Source organism: Vulpes vulpes, chromosome 9 (assembly GCF_048418805.1).
Source record: "Vulpes vulpes isolate BD-2025 chromosome 9, VulVul3, whole genome shotgun sequence".
Classification (NCBI taxonomy): Eukaryota; Metazoa; Chordata; class Mammalia; order Carnivora; family Canidae; genus Vulpes; species Vulpes vulpes.
Genome location: NC_132788.1, coordinates 102,685,935 through 102,707,950, shown reverse-complemented (window position 1 = coordinate 102,707,950; position 22,016 = coordinate 102,685,935). Strand labels below are relative to the sequence as shown.

Sequence of the window (22,016 nt, the reverse complement as noted above, 5' to 3'; positions counted from 1 at the left end):
TCAATAGGGTTGTGCGGTGCTGCGGGAACGTGGAGAAAGGACTGCAGAAAAGTCGTTCCTGCACTTGACGGGATGAGCACTGGGTGTTTTTCTGTATGTTGGTAAATTGAACACCAATAAAAATTAATTAAAAAAAAAAAAAAAAAAGTCGTTCCTGGCGCGCCCGGCGGCTGAGAGCAGCCAGGGAAAGCCCCGCCCCCGGCCCCGCCCCCGGAGCCGGTTTCTTCCCACCTTCCCGCCCGCCGAGCCTGTTCCGGCCACTCCCCTGCCGCGGGAATTAGTCTCCGCCCACCGCCCCGCCCACAGCCCCGCCCCGAGCTCGTTCCCGCCCACCGCCCCGCCCCCTGACCACGGCCCCGCCCACCGCCCCGCCCCCTGGCCACGACCCCGCCCACAGCCCCGCCCCCGAGTTCGTTTCCGCCCGCCGCCTCGCTGTTCCCGCCCACCGCCCCACCCACAGACGGGGGCTCCGCCCGGAAGCCTGGCGCCGCCCACAACCCCGCCCCCGGAGCTGGTCTCCGTCCCTGGTGCTGACCCAGCCCGGGGCCCTAGGACCCTCAATAATTGAGCCGGGAAATCCCCCGCCCGAGGCTGGGGTGCGCGGCGGTCGCCCCTGCCCGCACCACGCCCAGCCCCCCGGGGCCCCTAAACGTCCTTCTCGGCGGCAGCTCCACAGAGACCGGAACTGGGGCGCGAGGCGGCCCGCCCGAGACCGGAAGCGGAAGCGTGGGGCGGTGCCGCGGAGGGAGCCTCGGGTGGTTTGCTGCGTGGGGTGTGCGGTCTCCTCCGCGCGTGACCGGCTTCACGTGGTATGTTTGGTCTCCCGGGCGAAGGGCCGAACTCGGTGCGCGGCGGGCAGTCCGGGGCTTCCGGCGGGCGCCCAGGGAGGGGCCCGGGCCGCGGGCGTTCGCGGTCGCGGGCTGTGGCGTCCCCGCGCCCCTGCGTCCCTAGCCGGAGCCCCGCAGACCTCCCCCGGGCTGTTTCCGCAGGTCGGTCCCAAGCGGCTGATCCTCCCAGCCCCGGACGCCACCGACCCCGCTCTGAGGGCTGATTTCGCGCGCACACGCGCACCCCGGGGACTTCGAGCAGCGCCGGGAGGCATTGTTTTGGTTGCACAAATAGGGGTGTGGGGAGGCGCAACCAGCATCTCGGGGGTGGAGGCCAAGGGATGCTGCTCAGCACCCCACCCCCCACCCCCCACGACGATGCATTATCAAGAATGCAGGGGTCCGGGAATCCTGCTCTCGGGCTGCAAAATCTCTGAAGTCCCGAGTCAGCCGTGGAAATTTGTTTTAAAGTCAGCCGAGTCACTTACGGGCCCCCTAAGTGACAAGCCGCTGTTTATAAATAAAGTGTCTGGAGTCGGCAGGGCGCCTGCGTGGCTCAGTCGGTTAAGCCTCTTGGTTTCCTCCCAGGTCACCCTCTGGGGGGTCCTGGGATCCATCCGCCTTCAGGCTCCTTGCTCAGAACGGAGTTGGCTTGAGGTTCTTTCCCTCGCCCTCCCCTTCAGTTCCTCCCTCCATCCCCACCCTCCGCGCGCTCTCTCTTTCTCTATCTCTCTAAAGTAAATAAATAAATCTTTAAAAAATAAAATTTGGGGGCAGCCCCAGGTGGCTCAGCGGTTTGGCGCCGCCTTAGGCCCAGGGTGTGATCCTGGAGACCAGGGATCGAATCCCACGGCGGGCTCCCAGTGCATGGAGCCTGCTTCCCCCTCTGCCTGTGTCTCTGCCTCCCTCTCTCTCTCTCCGTCTCCCATGAATAAATAAATATTAAAAATAAATAAATAAAAATTTGAAAAAAGTGTATGAAGTCACCATAAAAATCTTTATCCAGCCAGATGAGTTGAGCAAGTCAAATGCACGCACAGTATGACATGGCTTTCTCCCACTTAGGGTGCAGATGGCTGGATGGGAAGCAGGTAAATCCAATTTACACTTTTAGTAAATGAAAAACAAACAAAAAAGGATGGGTGGGTGGTCTTTCTGTCTGAGAACTATTACTCCCTGTAAAAAGGCCTCAAAAGCAATCTTTGTGCCTTTTTTTTTTTTTTTCTAGACAGGAAAAGGATCTCTCGAGCTCCAGTTTGTGTTAAAACCAGCTTCAGGGCCCACCATCCTCAAAGTCCACCATCCTCACTGATCCGTGGATTTTGGTGTGACCAGGTGAGTACTTGCAGCAGGTTCCAGCAGCTTCCACTGTTCAGAGGAGCTGTTAATGGGCTTTCCTGTGCTCAGGTGGTAATCACAAGAAGCCCCTAAGAGCGAGGGTATCTTAAGAAAAATTATTTGTATGTTTGATAGATTATGTTCAAAGGAGAGATACTAAGGTGAGTGTGGCTATATGTGTGGAAATAAGGCAGTAAATACAGTTATATGCAAATAAGTACACATTAAACAAATATGTAAATAACTAAATGTGTGTTATTTAGTTATTTAGTTAGCTAGGGAAAGACAGATTTTCTTGCATTCCATAATACTAAAAATTTCAGAAGTTTATAAATAAGCATAAATATATGAAATTTTTACATATACATGTAGTATTACAAGTCATCCCACTAAAGATTAGCAGGACTACTCAGCAACATTCCTCAGGCCCATTCAATTTGACTTCTAAGCCCTGTAAATCCTCCACAAAGATTCAAAATATATGGACATCTGTGGGGGGAAAAATGCTTTTAACTTCTTTCTATGAATAATAGAAATGTAAAATTGAATGGCCCAGCCACCAGATGCATGTTGAAGAAGTAGATTTTTTTTTTCTTAATAAGATTTAAGATTATTTAGAGGAATATCCAGCAACAGCTTAGATTTTGAAGGTTAGGGCACTAGTTTCCACAAAGATTGTCCTCTCTACCGTGTCGTCTGGCAGGAATTAACTTCATTTCTTAAAACTTTTCTGAAATAATAGTCTGATGATTCACATTACAGAGAATCCTGTTAACTATTTAATTGTCGGGTTTTACTAATTACATGTATGTGCCCCTTTTTCATTCTCGCTTTCCTGTAATGTTTCGGAGGGGAATGTTTATCTGTCATGCAATAGATATTTTTTGAGTGCACAGTTTATGGAGATCAACCCTCCTTGTTTATTTGAGACTGAAAGGTTTTCCAGGACACAGGACATTTAGTGTTCAAACCAGGACAGTTCTAAGCAACCAGGATGGCGCATCATCTCCCCCAGCCAGACCCTGGGCCAGATGATAGAGACCAAACAGAGAGAGCCAAACAGACCTTGTTCTGCTGCCATGGAATTTACATTCTAATAGTGATTTTATTTTTATTTTTATTTTTTAAAGATTTTACTTATTTGAGAGAGAGAAAGCACAGGTGGGGTGAGGGACAAAGGGAGAAGCAGACTCCCCGCTGTGCAGGGAGCCCACTGCGGGGTTCCATCTGAGACTCTGGGACCATGACCTGAGCCGAACGCAGATGCTTAACCAACTGAGCCACCCAGTCACCCAGGAATTGTGATTTTAAACAACTAATGACGGAAGTGATGTGGGGAGCTTGACAAAGAGCACTCAGTCGAGGGAACAGAGAAGCCTTCTTGAGAAGAACTGATATTTAGCTATCTGTAGGGTTAGCTGGAGCAAGGATATGGGATTACTTTCAGGAGAGCATATCAGGCAAAGGGAACCACATGAAGACAACCCCCAAAGCAGGAGAGAGCCTTGTATGCTCCAGAAACTGGGAAGACAGGTCCAAATCTAAGACCTGACCTGGTCCAGCCTGCCCTGCTCTGGGCTGGCTCACACCCCTGCCCCCAACTTGGTTGTCTCAGCTCAGCCATTCCTATCTTCCCAGTTCCTGGGAGCCCTGTGACTCCTCAGCTCAGTGACTAGAATCTTCCTAACTCTAAATTGGGTCCCCGGTGGGGAGAAAGGAGACATCCTCCACCTCCACAGCAGTTGTCTGGGTCTCCTGGACCAAGCGTCAGGGAAAGTTGGAGGTGAGAGGCAGTATTCATTTCCTGTGGCTACTGTAACAAATTTGCAGAGACTCGGTGGCTTAAAGCAACACAGATTTCTTTTCCTGCCATTCTGGAGGGAGAAATCCTAAGTGGGTCAACAGGGCCACATTCCTTCTGGATGCTCTAGGGGAGACTCCTTTTCCTTGTATTTTCCACCTTGTGGAGGCCACCTGCGTTCCAATGAGTAGTATCTCAAGTCTCTCTCTCTCTCTCTGACTCCTTGCATTATCACAGCTCCTTCTCTGACCCTTACCTTCTTACCTCCCTCTTGTAAAGACTCTTTTTTTTTTAAACATTTTTTTTTAATTTATTTATTTATGATAGTCACAGAAAGAGAGAGAGGCAGAGACACAGGCAGAGGGAGAAGCAGGCTCCATGCACCGGGAGCCCGACGTGGGATTTGATCCCAGGTCTCCAGGATCGCGCCCTGGGCCAAAGGCAGGTGCCAAACCGCTGCGCCACCCAGGGATCCCTCTTGTAAAGACTCTTATGATAACATTGTGCTCACCTGGATAATCCTGGATACTCTCCCCATATCAGGAGCCTTACCTTAATCACAGCCACACAGTCCCTTTTGTATGGAAGCTCACATATTCACAGATTCTCAGGAGTAGAATCTGGGTGCCTTTGGGGCAAGGGCGTTAATCTATCTCCACACAGGCCCAGGAGGCAAAGATCCCTGCAACTGGTTCCCTCCACCTGGCCCAAACTCTTAATGTCCCAGATCCTCCTCCCTACTCACACTCAAACCCTTTATTGCTGTTAGTTATCTGTTGGGTACAGGGAAGACACTCATAGAGACCTCGAGAAGCTGGTTTTATGGAGGCACCTGTGTGGCTCAGTTGGTTATACATCTGCCTTCAGTTCAGGTCATGATCTGAGGGTCCTGAGTTTGAGTCCTGTGTCAGGCTTCTCGCTCAGCAGGGAGTCTGCTTCTCCCTCTCCCTCTGTGGTATATCTCTCTCTCCCTCTCTCTCTCTCTCTCTCTCTCTCTCTCAAATACATAAATAAAACCTTAAAAAAAAAACTGGTTTTAAGGAGTTGTTCCCTAACTCCAGGGAAAGGAGGCATTCATTCCCTTTTTATAAAAAAGGAAACATTCCATAGATACTGCTCTGAACCTTCATTTTTTTTTTCACCTGAATTTATTGAAGATAAGAATTTCTATCAGTACCTAGAGGTCCTCTCTTTCTTTTTTGGCTGTATATTTCTTCATTCTTTATTTTCTTTAAAGATTTTATTTCTTCATGAGAGACACAGAGAGAGGGGCAAAGACATAGGCAGAGGGAGAAGCAGGCTCCCTGCAAGGAGCCCGATACGGGACTCAATCCTAGGACCCTGGGAACATGCCCTGAGCCAAAGGCAGATGGTCAGCCACTGAGCCACCCAAGCATCCCATGTTTCTTCATTTTGTGGATATTCCCTAATTTATTGAGCTAATTCCCTATTGATGATCCATTGTATTGTTTCCAGTCCTTTGATATTATAAGTAAGGCCAAGGTGAATCATAGCACCCTTGCCAGTTAGTATTTGTGTATCCTCAAGATGGGCCCCTAGAAGTGTGATTGGCAGCGAAAGTGTAAGTGTTGCATTTTGCTTGAAATTGACAATTTTCCTTCCATAGAAATTGTGCCCCAGAAGTGTATGAGAGTAGCCTTTACCGACAGCTTGCGCAGAGATGTGGTCCACCAGGTCTTTGTTGATCTGACGGGTAAAAAATGGTATCAGTGTAGTTGCAGTGTGTGTCTCTGTTATTAAGAATAAGATCAGGGGATGCCTGGGTGGCTCACCGATTTAGTGCCTCCCTTTGGCCCAGGGCATGATCCTGGAGTCCCAGGATCTAGTCCCGCATCAGGCTCCTCCCTGCCTGGAGCCTGCTTCTCCCTCTGCCTGTGTCTCTGCCTCTGTGTGTGTGTGTGTGTCTCTCATGAATAAATAAAATCTTTAAAAAAAAAAAAAAAGAATAAGATCACTGTGATTCTATCAAGGGTGGTGTCCTTGAAATGGTAGTGGTGGAAACCAGAGTGTCCCAGGTTGAGGAGGGTGTGGAATATGAGGAAATGAGATAGTAAGACACTTGGCCTGTGGTCAGAGAGAGAGGCTGGCCAGTAACAGAAAGAAAACTGCCCTTAAGATAGATTTACTTCACTGCTGAAAACCACTGCATCAGGTTTAAATGGTGTAGGAAAGGATCCAGTAGAGTGGGAGAGCGGGGAGGAAGGGCAGGCAGGAGGCAGTGGGTTGTGTGCAGCCCCTAAAGCAGCAGGTGGACCAGAGCACGGAGCAGAGCCCAAGAGCTGGGCCTTCTGCAGAAGGGGACATGGCTCTGGGTCTGTAACAGGAGGGAGGGCGGAAACCGTGGTGCACGTGGCCATTTGGGCAGCAACGCAGGCAGGTAGATTCATTCTCAGGAAGGTTACTTTGAGAAGTAGGAGGCAGGACCATCTGCCCAAAGTGAGGGTGTGTTTGTTTTCTGTTACCACCTAACAGATTGTCCCAAACCTCAGTGACCGAAAACCATAACAATCATGTGTTATCTCTCATGGTTTCTGTGGTTCAGGAATTCAGGGCAGCTTAGCTAGAAGGTTCTGGCTCAAGGACTTTCATGAGTTCCTAGCAGGATATCAACTGGGGCTGCAGTGATGTGTGGTGTTGGCTGGTGCTGAGGGTTCATGGCCAAGGCCTTTCACTCCCAGGCCGGCCCCGTTGGTGCTGCTGTTGGAGGGAGGCCTTGGTTCTTCTCCCAGAAAGTCTCTCCATGGGGCTGCTTGAGTTCCTTGCAGCGTGGCTAGCACCCAGCCTCGGAAGTCACCTCCAAGGTAGTCTTGTCTGGCAGGTCAGTCTGATGCAGGTGGGTGTGGACACCAGGAGGCCTGGGTCATCGAGGGCCATTTAGGAAGCTGGTTAACGTAGAGGGAGAGGGGAGGGTGTGTGAGGTGTAAAGAGATTCGAGCAGGTGGGTAGGGAGCCACCCTGACTTACAGGACGCCCTGCAGGGTCAGGGGCTTTTTGCACGTTGGTGACCACGTTTCCCTAGAAGTGGCAGCGTTACAGCCCTGGTGCCGGCGGAGGATGGGAGTCCTGCCTAGTTGGAGTTCTTCTGGGTGAGCGTGAAGGTGGGGCGTATAGATGAGGAAATGCGTACGTGAAGGGTCATGAAATCCAAGGTGGGGAAGCGTGAAGTGAGAACAGGGAGCACTGGGGAAGCAGGAGAGCAGCTGGATGGGTCCTCTGTGTGGTGAAGGAGATGCTGGGTGAGCAAGGATGTAGTTTAGGAGGCTGGGTTCAGAGACATTTCTGAGCGGTTGTTCTAGATGGTAAAATAGTGTCAGGTGATGACGAGGTCTAGGGTGATGCGGATGGAAGGTGCGGCCAAGGTGGATGGGAACAAACATGTGACACAGTGAGGTGATCCTCACGAGCTCTGACATCATCCAAGGGTGCTGGAACCAGAGGTTGCAGGCAGGTGCCAGCAACCCCAGTTGGTAAAGGGTTGTGCTTGGGAATGTGTGACGACCACCTGGATGGGAAGAAGGTGCCCTGGGACCCAGTGAAGCTGGGGACTTGAGTGGGGTGGGACAGGCATGTGCTGGTCGTACCGGTCAGGACAGAAGAGGACAGGTTATGCCTTCACGTGCCCTGTGCCCATCACCTGCTAAGCAGAGTGAAGACCCAGGACTGGAGAGCCCACTTGCATTTTGAAGGAGGACACGGCGGGCAGGCTGAGGCAGGTTCGTCCTCAGGAGAGGGAGAGGGAGAGAGACTGGGAAGGCTTCCTGTTTCCCGTTTCTTCCAGAGCCTGGCCTGCGTGCACTGCGGGGACAAGAGCACGAGCATCCAGGTTCTCTGTCTGAGTCACAGGATGGCGGCCATGGTTCTGTCTCCCACCTGCGGTAAGTTGGGGGGCCCCCAGGGCCCCGGTGTTAAAGGCGCCTGCACCACAGAGCAGGAAAGGAGGGGCTGAGTGGTGAGGCAGGAGGAGAGGCCCGAGTGTCCGGGGGTCCCTGGGACCCCAGGTGGTTCTTGGGATTTGGGGATTTGAGCGTCCGTGGGGGTGTCACCTGTGTGGTGAATGTGGGGGAGCCTTTGAATTATACCTTTCATTCTTTCTATAAACTTGATAAAGTAACAGTGCTGTCCCTTGAACTCCAATTTCCTCATCTGTGAAATGGGAATAATAATGTCTTCCTCCCATTTCCTGTGAAATGGGAATAATAATGTCTTCCTTCCTTCCTCTTCCTAAGAGCCTTGGGCCTATTTTCTGGCCCTGGTGAGACAGAGCTGTGCCCTCGTGTGTGTGTGTGTGTGTGTTGGGGTATGGCCAGTTACAACTGAGTGGGGGAAGCCTCCAAACTGGTGAGTGCCAGAGTATAGAGCAATCCTAGATTCTTCTGACCTATTTCTTCTTCTCCAGCTCAGCCTTCCCTGTACTCGGCCTCCCCTCAGAGAGGATGCGCGGAGGGGGAAGGGTTGGCTCATGGCTTCCTGACAGGCTGGTTACCGGTGAGTCACATACTCTTTTTTTCCGAATCATTATTCCTCTCATCGGCACTTGGCTTTGTTATCTTTCAGTGACTCAGAGCCCCACAGCCGAACCAGGTCTCAGACAGCCCAGGGTCTGAGGGCGTCTGATAGGGGGTTAGGGGCTGCTGCGCGAACGTCAATGTTTGTCAGTGTTTTTTACATTTTCATAGTTTCCTCTAGGGTTACTGTCTACATCGTGCTCTGCTGAGAGTTTTAAGGGGAAGGTAAACTTAAGTGTCCTAGAGTCAAGTAATTGATGATGGCTGTTGGGAAATCACTCATTCACTTACCAAGTATTTCTCTGATGTCTACCATGACCCGATCTTAGGCTCAACCCTGAGATTGAGGGAATAAGACTGCAGTTTCACAGTCTCACTGGAATAAGAGAATCACCTACGTGTTAGAGGTACGTTTAGCCTTAGGAGTGGGAGTAGGTTGACAGGAGAGGAGCACTGCAGGCTGAACTCAGAACCGTACCGATGCATCCTGTGCTTTGGGTTCCCTGTTTCAATCCTGTCATCCTCCTGTTAACTTGGTGGGGGTGGTCCTTGGCTAAGCCATGATGTTTGTGACCACTCAGGACTTGGTGACCTTCGAGGATGTGGCGGTGGAGTTCAGCCAGGAGGAGTGGGCGCTGCTGGACCCTTCTCAGAGAACACTGTACAGAGATGTGATGCGGGAAAACTGCAGGAACCTTGCATCTCTAGGTAAGCCCGACCTCAGCCCTGCATTTATTTCATGATGCAGGTGACAAAGATAACATGATGCAGGTCGTCTTTTTTTTGTTTGTTTAAGATTTTATTTATTCATGGGAGGCACAGAGAGTGAGAGAGGCAGAGACATAGGCAGAGGGAGAAGCAGGCTCCCTGCGGGGAGCCCCATGTGGGACTCAATCCCAGGATTCCGGGATCACGACCTGAGCCAAAGGCAGAGGCCCAACCACTGAGCCTCCCAGGTGCCCCTCCCTCCTTCTTCAGTTGACATGACATTCACAAACATGAAATTTACCACTGTAACTATTTTGAGCTTACAACTCAGTAGCTTTCCATACAGCCGGCAGCCCTAACACTATCTAATTAGAGAACATCATCCTCACCCCTCAGCCCCTCCCTATCAAGTGCTCAGTCCCCATTACCTTCCCCCCAACCCCCGCTGGCCACCACTAATTTGCCTTCTGTTTCTATGGATTTGCCTGTGGAGAACATCTAATTTCATTGGAATTTTAAAATACGTGATGTTTTTTTGTCTGGCTTCTTTCAGGCAGCATAATGGGGTTTTTTGTTGTGTTTGTTTTTTTAATATTTTATTCAAATTCAGTTTGCCAACATATAGTATAACGCTCAGTGCTCATCTCGTCATGCGGGCAGCATAATGTTTAAAAGTCCAGCTGTATCGTTTCATGTACCAGTTCGTTATTCCTCGCTGTGACTGACTAGCATACCTTTTTATGGGTCTACCATATTTTTAAAATTCATTCATCAGTTGATAAACATGGGTGGTTTCCACTGACTGGCTGTTACAAACAGTGCTACTATGAATATTTGCGTTCAGGTTGTTGTCTGAACATGTTTCCACTTTTGTTGGGTATGTATGTGTCTAGGAGTGGAATGCTGGGTCACATATTACTACGTTGAGCTTTTGGAGGAACTGCCAAACTATTTTCCACAGCCGCTGCACCAGGGTGTGACGGTTCTGATTTCTCCATGTCTTCGCCAACATCTGTTTTTCTGACCATAGCCATCCTCGTGGTTATGAAGTGGGATTTCGTTGCTGTTCTGATTTGCATTTCCCTCATGACTAATGACCTTGAGCACTTTTTCACGTACCAGTGGGCTGTTTGCAGATCTTCTGTGGAGTCCTTCACCCAGTTTGAAATTTGGTTGTTTATCTTTTGTTCTTGGATTATAAAAATATATTATATATTGTGAATACTGGTCCCTTATCCACAATATGATTTGGAAATCATTTCTCCCATTTTGTGATGTATTTTCATTTTCTTATGTCCTTTAACACATGAAAGTTTTTATTTTTTTTTAAGATTTATTTATTTGAGAGAAAGAGAGAGAGAGAGAGAGAGGGCATAAGTGGGGGGTGGGGGAGAGGGAGAAGCAGGCTCCCCTCTGAGCAGGGAAGTCTGATGTGAGGCTCCATCCCAGGACCCTGAGATCATGAGCTGAGCCAAAGGCAGGTGCTTAATCAGCTAAGCCACCAAAGCACCCCAAGTTTTATTTTTTTTAAGTTTTGATTTAAATTCCAGTTAGTTAACATACAGTGTTAGATTAGCTTCAGGCGTACAATACAGTGATTCAGCACTTCCATACATCACCGGGTGTTCATCACAAGTGCCCTCCTTAATCTCTACACCTACTTAACCCAGCCATCACCCACCTCCCCTCTAGTAACCGTCTGTTTGTTCTCTATAGTTAAGAGTCGATTTCTTGGTTTGTGTGTGTCTCTTCCCCCCACCCCTTTCCTCATTTGTTTTGTTTCTTAAATTCCACATATGAGTGAAATCCTGTTTTTCCAAACAAGACATCTTGATAGCCAACAGTCACATGAAAAGATGCTTACCATCACTCAATATCAAGGAAATTCAAATCAAAACTACAGTGAGAGATATCGCCCCAGAGCTGTCAGAGTGGCCAAAATCAACAACACAAGAAACAACAGGTGTTGGTGAGGATGTGGAGAAAGGGGAGCCCTCTCTCACTATTGGTAGGAATGCAAACTAGTGCAGCCACTGTGGACAACAATATGGAGGTTCCTCAAAAAGTTAAAAATAGAACTACCCTATGACTCAGCAGTTGCACTCCTAAGTATCCAAAGAATACAAAAATATTGATTTGAAGCGGCACATGCACCCTGATATTTATAGCACCGCTATCAACAATGGCCAAATTATGGAAAAAGCCCAAAGTCCATCAACTGATGAATGGACAAAGAAGATGTGGTGTATGTATACAATGGAATATTACTCGACCATACAAGAGAATGAATCTTGCCATTTGCAATGACGTGGATGAAACTAGAGAGTTTTGTGCTAAGCGAAATAAGCCAGACACGGAAAGTTTTAATTTTGATAAAGTTTTTATTTTGATGGATAACTATCGTTTTCCTTTTTTTTGCTGTTCCTTTGGTATCATACCTAAGAAGTTATCGCCAAACCCACCAAAGCTTTGAACATTTTTTCTAGTTTCTCTTCAATTAGGTCTTTGGTCGTTTGCCCATTAATTTTCAGTATAGCTTGGAGAAAGTGCCAGTTTCATTTTTTTTGCTTGTGTTTACCTAGTTTCCCAGCATTTCTGTAGGAGACTTTTCTTTCCCCCTTGAATTATTTGTACTCCCTTGTCAAAAATTGACCCCACTTGGGAGTTTACGTTCACTCAGTCCCATTCCATGGATCTTTACAGCTCTCCTTATACCAGGACTGCAGAATGTCCATTACTCTTGCTTTGAAATAAGTTTTGGTGTCAGGGAGTGTGAGAATTCCTATTTTGTTCCTTTTCAAGAGTGTTTTGTCTATTTGGGATCCTTTGCAAGTTCATTTGAGTTTTAGGCTTCGTTTGACCATTTGTACAAATAAAAGCTGTTGGAATTTTGGTAATGATTGCACTGAATCTGTAGATCACTGTGGTGAGTGTTGTCATCCTAACAAAATGAAGTTTTCCAATACACGTATTTCTATTACTAATTTTTTACTTGATTCTGTTATACTCAGAGAAAATACTTTGTACAATTTCACTGTTTTAAAATTTATTCAGACTTGTTTTATGGCCTCACATATGGTCTGACTGTTCTGGAGAATGTTCCATATGCACATGAGATGAATGTGTCTTCAGTTGTGGAGCAGAGTATTTTATATGTCTGTTAGGTCTAATTAATTTGTAAGATTAAGTTCTCTTTTTCCTTATTAACCTCCTAACTAGTTGTTCTACCCATTGTCAAAATGGGGTGTTTGCAACAAAGTTTGGAACTATCATAGAATTTCCTATTTCTCCTTTCAATTCTGTCAGCTTGAAATTTAATATGTAGAATTCTGTTGTTACTCTCTGTAATGGTTACATCTTCTGGATGAGTTGACCTTTTTTAAGAAATTTTTTAAATTTATTCGTGAACACACACACACACACACACACACACACACAGGCAGAGACACAAGCAGAGGGAGAAACAGGCTCCATGCAGGGAGCCTGATGTGGGACTCAATCCCGGGTCTCCAGGATCAGGCCCTGGGCTGAAGGTGGCACTAAACTGCTGGGCCACCTGGGCTGCCCTGAATTGACCTTTTTATCATGAAATAATTTTTTTTGTGTGTTGTAATAGTTTTTGTCTTAAAGTCTATTTTGCCTGAAATTAACATAGCTACATTCTCTTTTGGCTGCTCCTTGCATGGAATATATTTTTCTATCTGCTGACTTTCAGCTCCTTAGTGTATTTATTTTTTTTTTTTCCTTAGTGTATTTAGATATAAATTGAGTCTCTTATAGATAGCATATAATGGAATATTTTTTATCTATTCTGCCAAAATCTGCCTTTTAATTGGACAGGTTAATCCATTTACATTTAAGGTGATTACTATTAAAGATTCATATAGGTAGGCCATTTTGTTATTTTCAACATGTCTTATGCCATTTTTGTTCCTCAGTTCTTTCATTGTTATTTTTGTGTTAGATGTTTTATAGGGGACCACTTTGATTCCCTCTCATTTCTTTTTGGTTTTTGGTTATTTTTTTAAATGGTTGTCCTAGGGATTACAATTAACATTTTAACTTATAGCAGTCTATTTTGATTTAATTGCCAACCATGTTTCAATAGCATACCAAGTTTTTGCTCTTGTATAGGTGCACATACACTACCCCCTTTATATTGCCTTTTCACAAATTATATCTTTATATTTTCTATGCCCATTAACATAGATTCATAATTACCGGTTTCTCTTTGAAATTATATAAGAAAAAAAGAATTTCAAATCATAAATTTGAGTTAAAACCAAAAATAAAGAGCCAATTATTATTGCCCTATGTATTTCCATTTATCGGGCTCTTTGTTTCTTTGTATGGATTTGAGTTGATATCCATTATCCTTTCATTTCAGCCTGAAAGCCTCCCATTAGCATTTCTTGTAGGGTAGATGTGCTAGTGATCTCTGTGTCTCTCAGTTTAGCCTACTTGAGGTTTCTTAAGCTTCTTGGTTGTATACATTTGTGTCTTTCATCAGTTTTTTGGAAGTTTTTGGCCATTATTTCTTCAAATATTCTTTCTACCTCATTCTCTTCTCCACTTCAGGAACTCCCATGATATGTATGTTGGTATGTTTGATGGTATCCTATAGATTTTTAGGGTTCTGTTCATATTTCTTTCATTTTTTTTTTCTATTCTTCCGATGAGATAGTATAAATACTTATAGATTCTTTCTTCTGCCTGCTTATATCTGCTGTTGGACACATCCTCCAAATTTTTCATTTCAGTTTTTTACTTTTCAATTCCAAAATTTTTTACTTGTGTTTGTAATTTCTATCTCTTTAACATGTGTTCTATTTCATGAGAATTCATCCTTAAGGTTTCCTTTATTCTTTATATGGCTTTCTTTTTGTCTTTGACCATACTTAAAATAGTTGATTTAAATTCTTTGACTAGTAAGTCTGATGTTTGGGCTTCCTCAGGGAGGAATTTTTTATCCTGTGATGGGCCACACATTTGTTTTTTGCTTGCCTCAAAATCTTGTTGAAAACTGGATATTTGGAACATTGTTATATGGCAATTCTGGAATCAGATTTTTCCCTATCACTAAAATTTTTTTTTGTTACTTGTATGTTGTTAAATGATACTCCTGAACTAATTTTGTAATGTCTATATTTCTCACATGTGGTCCCTAAAGGCTGTTTTGTTAACTTCATGGCTAGCTAGTAGTTTGTCAGAGATTAAAAACCTGTAGTCTCTGCAGATGTGTTCTGCACGTGTGTATAGGGCATACCTGCAAAATCAGCAGGTGGTTTACAACTCAGCCATAATCTTCACTTTCTGCTTGTGCAGGACTTGAAGGTCAGCCAAAGCTGAGGACTTAGCACTGTTTCAAGTCTTTTCTGAGCATGTGACCAATCCTGGCTTTCTAGATTTAAAGAAATAGGAGGGAAAAACATTTTTTAAAGATTTTATTTATCTGAGAGAAGAGAGATCATGAGTAGAGGGGAAGGGTAGAGGGAGAAGTAGATTCCCTACTAAGCAGGGAGTCCCAATGTGGGACTTGATCCCAGGACCCTGGGATCAAACCCTGAACCAAAGGCAGACGCTTAACTGACTGAGCCACCCAGGCACCTTAGGAAGGAAATTTTTAAAAATTTACCCAAACAGATTTACCCCAAAGATACAGATGCAATGAAATGCCGGGACACCTGCACCCCGATATTTATAGCAGCAATGTCCACAATAGCCAAACTATGGAAGGAGCCTCGGTGTCCATCGAAAGATGAATGGATAAAGAAGATGTGGTTTATATATACAATGGAATATTACTCAGCCATTAGACACAACAAATACCCACCATTTGCTTCGACGTGGATGGAACTGGAGGGTATTATGTTGAGTGAAATAAGTCAATCGGAGAAGGACAAACATTATATGTTCTCATTCATTTGGGGAATATAAAAAACAGTGAAAGGGAATAAAGGGGAAAGGAGAAAAAATGAGTGGGAAATATCAGAAAGGGAGACAGAACATGAGAGACTTCTAACTCTGGGAAATGAACTAGGGGAGGTGGGTGGGGGGTGGGGGTGACTGGGTGACAGGCACTGAGGGGGGCACTTGGTGGGATGAGCACTGAGTGGTATTCTATATGTTGGCAAATTGAACATCAATAAAAAATAAATTTATAAAAAAAATTTATAAAAAAAAAAATTCCCCAAACATCTTATTCCACACTTTTCCTCCCAAGTTTCTTGGCTAGTCTTTTGTTTTCTGGGCTATTTCATATGCCTCTGGTGGCAGTGGCTAGTATATTTGCCTTTAAATGTGTTCAGCATGTGCCCACTGAGTAGGTAGCTCAGCCTTTGGAGAGTTTGGAGTTAGATAAATAAAGGCAAACCCTTTGAGCCAAACCTGCAGAAAGGTCAAAACAAACAACCACAGAACTTGGAGAATAAGGTCCATCCTTCTCTCTCTTGTCCTAGAAATGTGGGCTGTCATCTACAAGGTCACAGCCAAAGCAGGACATAGAGGATGAGACAAGGATCAGTCAAAATGTCAGCTGGTTGTTGTCTTTTATTAAACATTTTCCAAGTTGCTGTGAACTTTTGTAAGTTTCCAAAGTTCTGATAAAGTTGATTCTGATGGTTTTCCCCAGTTCACCATTTTTGTAAAGTTACAGACTTTTGGTTCAGTTTCCCTCAGTTTTCACTATGATCACTTCTCACAAGTCTTTCTGAAGCACTTCTGTGTCCTTGGATCAATACTGTCTTTAGAAATAGTGATGAGTGAGTCCTCACCCTCATGGAGCTTTTTGTGTGATGCCTTCTCTGTGAATGAACAGCTGTTGCTTGCCCTGACTTTATATTCTCCATGGTTAAAAGCTTTAGAGCTTCTGAAATATGTGTAAACTTGGACATGAACTCTGGGACTGTTTATGTCCTGTCATCTGGACATTGAGTTTGCTTGAATTTTTGCTTCTTGAGAATTACTATATTCACTAGAGCGTATGCATAGTTACTCCATTGCTGCAAAAGTCCTACTCGATCATCTTCGGAATTGTTGGTTCCAGTTTCATAGGATTACTTGTCACCTGCACAATCACCCAACATCACGTGTCTTTTCTCTTTGAACAGGATATCATGTTGATAAGCCCAGTCTGATCTCCCAACTGGAGCAAGAAGACAAGGTGATGACAGAGGAGCGGGGAATTCTCCAAGGCACCTGTTCAGGTGAGCACCAGGTAGACAGGTGGATATGCATCTTTTTGAGGAATAGCTCTGGCCGGTGATTTGGAGCATCAGAGTATTACATTTAGGAAATGTCAATCAGGGAAGTTTGTATAGTGTCCTTTTTTCTGACAGAGATGGTCAAGAATTTTGGTATGAGCTTCCTTATGTATGTTTTTTCACTCCTTTTTACTTTCTATTCAACATCTCAAACATTACCTTGGACTCGGAGGGAAAAAAAGACCTCTTTTCCTTTTTTTTTTTTTTTTTTTTATTAAAGTGTAGTTACATGCAGTGTTAAATTAGTTGCAGGTGTACAATGTAGTGACTTGACAAGTTTTAAGTTACACTATGCCCACCATAAGTGTAGCTACCATCTGTTACCATACAATGCTATTATAGTTCTTTACCTTTTTAAATAAATCTCATATGAGCGCTTTTTCCAATTCCTTCCAACTTTGCATTCCTGATAATCCCTTCTTCTGTAAATTTCTCAATGGTCTTAATCTTCCTTGAATCACTTTTTAAAAATCTACAATTTTCATATTCCTATCTCTTTCATGGCAAACCTCAAATATGCTGATCCCTCAGAGTCTGCATTTACTCATATGTACATTTTTTCCTCCATCAACTTTAATTTCTTTTTTATTTTGTTTCAGATTTGGAGACTGTACTTAAAGCCAAATGGTTAACTCCTAAGAAGCATGTATTTAGAAAAGAACATTCTAATGGTATAAAAGCGGTAAGACTAAGATGGCTGATTTCTGGTTTTTCACAGTAGGAGAATAAGTTAGAAAAGTCACAAAGTAAACAGAGTCATTAAAGAAAACTATCATTTATACATGAGGAAATTGTGTCTCTGGAAAGATAATGAAAAGTATGAAAAGTTGTCAATTTGGAGAAAACTATAAATTAGCTCCAAACTTGTTTCCTCACTGGGAGTTTCCACAAGTAAATATTTCTTTAAATGTGACTAAGATATTGACTGCTGAAATATAAAGTGGTCTTAAGTTTATTAGCAGATGCTCTGTGATTATGATGAGGACTTGTGGCAAAGTGTCCATCTTTTTTAACTTCTGAGAGCCCAAACTGCGCAGAAGCCATATACATGAAAATAGCCAAAACATCATTTGTAATAATGTAACAGAATCCCTGGGAAAGAGAGTCCATATGCATAAAATTCATTGAATATTAAAAATAGTATAAATTATAGTTATCATTCATCTCTTAACCAACAGGAAAGAAGTCACCTTGGAGTGAAACTCAATGAATGTAACCAGTGCTTTAAAGTCTTCAGCACGAAATCTAACCTCACTCAGCACAAGAGAATTCATACTGGAGAAAAACCCTATGACTGTAATCAGTGTGGGAAATCCTTCAGCAGTAGATCTTACCTGACTATTCATAAGAGGATACATAATGGGGAGAAACCCTATGAATGCAACGACTGTGGGAAAGCCTTCAATGATCCTTCATCCCTTAGACTGCATGTGAGAATTCACACTGGAGAAAAACCCTATGAATGTAATCAATGTTTTCATGTTTTCCGCACTAGTTGTAACCTAAAAAGCCACAAGAGAATTCATACAAGAGAGAATCACCATGAATGTAATCAGTGTGGCAAGGCCTTCAGCACGAGGTCCTCCCTTACTGGGCACAACAGTATTCATACAGGGGAGAAACCTTACGAGTGTCACGATTGTGGGAAAGCCTTTAGGAAGAGCTCGTATCTGACCCAGCATATGAGAACTCATACTGGAGAAAAACCCTATGAGTGTGATCAGTGTGGAAAATCCTTCAGCAGTAGCTTTTCTCTGACTGTGCACAAGAGAATTCATACTGGGGAGAAACCCTATGAATGCAGTAACTGTGGGAAAGCATTTAATAATCTCTCAGCTGTTAAGAAACACGTGAGAACTCACACTGGAGAAAAGCCCTACGAATGTAATCACTGCGGAAAATCTTTCACCACTAACTCTTACCTTTCCGTGCACAAGAGGATTCATAATAGGTGGATATGAGTACAGTAACCAGGAAAACATTCGTTGATTTCTCATCCCTCCGGCAACCGATGGTAACTCACTAGATGTATGCGTTATCTGTTGCTGCATATTTCCCTCCAAAACATTGTGGCTTCAGACAACATACATTTATCTCACAATTTCTGTAGGTCAGGAATTTGGAAATGGCTTAGCTGTGTAGTTCTGGCTCAGGATCTGTCATGAGGTGAGGTCAAGACGTCAGCTGGAACAACACTCATCTGAGTCTTTACTGCTGAAGAATCTACTTCCAAAATGGCTCACTCACTCACGTGTCTGGCAGCTTAATGCCAGTTGTTGGCAGGGAACCTTCGTTACCTCACTCTCCACAGGGCTAAGTATCTTTATGATGTAGCAGCAGGTTCCTCCCAAAGCATTTGATCTGTGGGAGAACTAAATGCAAAAGCCACATTGACTTTATCAACCTAGCCTCAGAAGGACATATTATCACTTCTTCCAGACTGTATTGCTCATATAATGTGGGAAGAAATTACACAGGGTATGTATATCAGGAGACAGATTGTAAGAAACCATCTGAGAAGCTTGCCATGAAATCAGTGGAGAAAAGCCTTTAGCAGACTCTCATTCTATCCTATATGAAGTAGCCTTCAATAACTCATATTAATTCACTCTGGAGAGAAATCTCACATGTGCAAGCTTTGTGGTAAGCTTGTCAGCTCAAACTCACCCCAATGTGCAGAAAAGATTATGTATGGGGAGAAACCTGAGGAATGCAGTAGCTGTAGGAAAGCCTTTATGATATTTCTAGGGAGTCAGGTGACAGTTCACACTATGGAGAAAGCCTTTTCAATATCATCAGAATGCAAAAGCCTTCAGGGACACTCATCCCTTAGAGCACATGTGAGAAACCACTAGAGAGGAATATCTGTAGAAAGAATCTGGAAACCCCTTCAGCACAAGTCTTTGCATTAACTGAACAAAAGACAGGGAAATATTCTGAATACAATTACTATGGGAAGGCCTTGAATGTTCTCTGAATTTTTAAGAAGCATGAGGATGTCTTCTGGAGAGAAAGTCCTATTGAATGTCATCAGTACTGGAAAGTCATTTTTCCACATTCCTTAGGAAACTGAGAATTCACTGCAAAGACGCTTGTGAATATAAAAACCAAGGGAATGCCTTTAATAATACCTCCTACATTAGGAAAAATATGAAGTTTTCTCTGGATGCAAAACTTGTGGGTGTATTAATTTTGAAAAATCTTTCAGTGATTCTATGTTGATTTATGAGAACTGACTTTGGAGGCAAACCCTGGAAAAGTAATCAGTATGAGGATGCCTCAGCTCTTTACTGAGTGGCCACAAAATAAACTGGGGCCAGACATTTATTAATAGATAGTTGAGTGTGAGATTACTTTTACAGTGTCTCATCCTAAGATTGGGCCACTAGTTTGTTAGTTTTCAGTCTTTTTGTTTTAGTATAAACACTTATGTCTAGAGCCATACTCTAAAATAAATGTTATGTTCCATAGTTTTGTATTTAGTATGTTTGCTATAATTTACTCTTTAAAAATATCAGTACGTAGCATATTCAAAAAAGCATTTCTGAATATCTCCTGAGTGAATTAGTTTATCATAGTGGAAATTAGACTATATTTACTATATACTTTTCCTAGTTTAATGGCATTTTTGTCAGGTAAGTGGAGTTTATGACACTGATTCTTTTTTATCTTTCTACCCTGGTATGGTATTTTGTTTAGCTTCTTTCCCAATGTCCATTCTCCCCTACTTATTTACTTTAAAAATGTTTTCGTTGTTGTTCAAGCTGTCAATGAGCAGGATTGAAAATACTCAATCTCCAAGGCTTCTTTGAAGCCCAGAGGGGTATTGCCTTGCTCTGCTGACCATGAGAAATAGGTAGGAGTCACTAAGGAGAACATCATCTGACTTGTTTGCCTCACCTATATTTTGTTCATCTTACCTGATATTTCTCTTGAAAGTGGACTCAAGGCAAGAGTTGAAAGAGCTATATTTTGATCATGATGACAAAAACCACAGTGCAGCAAAAAATCACAATGATATGGGCTCCTCCAAAATCTCTGATTGGCGCTATCAGCTCTGGACTGCTTGTTCACAGACTTGTCCTTATATGATTAAAAATAACCTCTAACTGGTTGAAGCCAAAGTCATTTTTATTTTTTGGTTTGTTTTTGAGGTGGTATTCTGTTCATGTCCAGCTGAATGCAATATCTAACTAGTCAACCTATTAGTTGGTCACATTCTGTAAGTGTTCATGTTTCTTTGAAAATAATGTATATTCCCTAAGTTTTAGGTGTAGAGTATGTGCCTATTAACTCAAGCTAATTGTGTTTTCAGAGATAGTATGTACATTCAGATTTTTGTCCTCAGACTTATTTAATGATAGATATGTATTAAAGTCTTCTGCTCTGGATATGGATTAATACTTTTTTGCCATTTCTGTCATTTTTTTCTATATATATTTTGACGTATAACTGAGTACATTCAGGATTAGGTTTTTTTTCTTGTGAATTGTTCCTTTTTATGTAGGGGTAATTTTTTATAGTGTTATTTCAATACATTAATAAAGGACTAAACATTTACATAGCCCTTCCTATAGGCGAGGCATTCTTCTGAATGCCTTATGAATATTAACTTACTGAGTACTCAGTATAAGCTTAAGGAAGCATGTACTGTTATTATCCCCATTTTACAGATGAGAAAATTAATGTGGTGTACCTGTAATTTACCTGAGCTCCCTGTCTAGTAAATGGTAGAGCCAAGTTTTGAACCCAGACAGTCTGTGCTCTTAACCACAAATCTATCTATTAAATATATTCTATATGCTAGGCACTGTTTAAGACACTGGTGTTTATAGCAATGAATGAAACTCAAGTTTTGTTATTGAAGCACTTACGTTTTAGTGGGGGAAAGATGGATTATAGAAAAATCAAGAAAACATGCAACGTAAGTGTTCAGCAGAAAAGCAAAGCACTGGGGCACCTGGGTGGCTCAGTGGTTGAGTGTCTGCCTTCAGCTCAGGTCATGATCCCCAAGGTCCTGGGAACAAATTCTGCATCAGGCTCCCTGCAGGGTGCCTGCTTCCCCCTCTGCCTATGTCTGCCTCTGTGTGTCTCTCATGAATAAATAAATAAAATCTTTTTTTTTAATAAAAAGAAAGAAAACCAAAGCATTATAAAATAGTTAAGGGAGATTGGGATCTTACCATTGTATATAAAATAGGAAGGAAAAGCCTTTTAGTTAAGGAACACTTGAGCAGAGACCTTAATGAGTTGAAACAGTGAGTCATGAATTTGTGTGGCAAGAACAGTCTTGGCATGCAAAGTCTCACAGCATAGAAGCCAGTGACACTGGAATAGAACAAGCTGGGGACAACGAAAGTGTGGTAGAAGTTGATATGGTCAGAGACATGGTGGATCCTGATCGTGTTGGGTCACATTAAGACTTTTTCTTATACTTGGAACAAGTGGGCATGTCAGTCAGAGTCTCAGCAGGAAACAATTGACACAGACGAGGACAATCATAAAGGAGTTTTCATAAAGGGGCTAGTCACAGAGTTGTGGACAGGATATAGGA

The 22,016-nt window shown here is 43.6% G+C and overlaps 1 protein-coding gene across 2 annotated transcripts; it reads left to right on the top strand.

The window, feature by feature from the left end:
• The first annotated feature begins 455 nt into the window (after positions 1–455).
• ZNF558 (zinc finger protein 558) lies at positions 456–20,865 on the top strand. Of its 2 annotated transcripts, XM_072721486.1 has the most exons (9): positions 463–809; positions 2,056–2,162; positions 7,766–7,862; positions 8,384–8,472; positions 8,822–8,899; positions 9,074–9,200; positions 16,310–16,405; positions 17,062–17,144; positions 17,641–20,865. In XM_072721486.1, the coding sequence occupies exons 6-9, from the start codon at positions 9,167–9,169 to the stop codon at positions 18,421–18,423; spliced, it is 996 nt and encodes a 331-aa protein (XP_072577587.1). In that variant the 5' UTR covers positions 463–809; positions 2,056–2,162; positions 7,766–7,862; positions 8,384–8,472; positions 8,822–8,899; positions 9,074–9,166; the 3' UTR covers positions 18,424–20,865. The 2 variants fall into 2 exon arrangements, with proteins under 2 accessions (XP_025841428.1, XP_072577587.1); XM_025985643.2 differs by lacking the exon at positions 8,822–8,899 and having other exon boundaries at positions 456–809.
• The last annotated feature ends 1,151 nt before the right edge of the window (positions 20,866–22,016 follow it).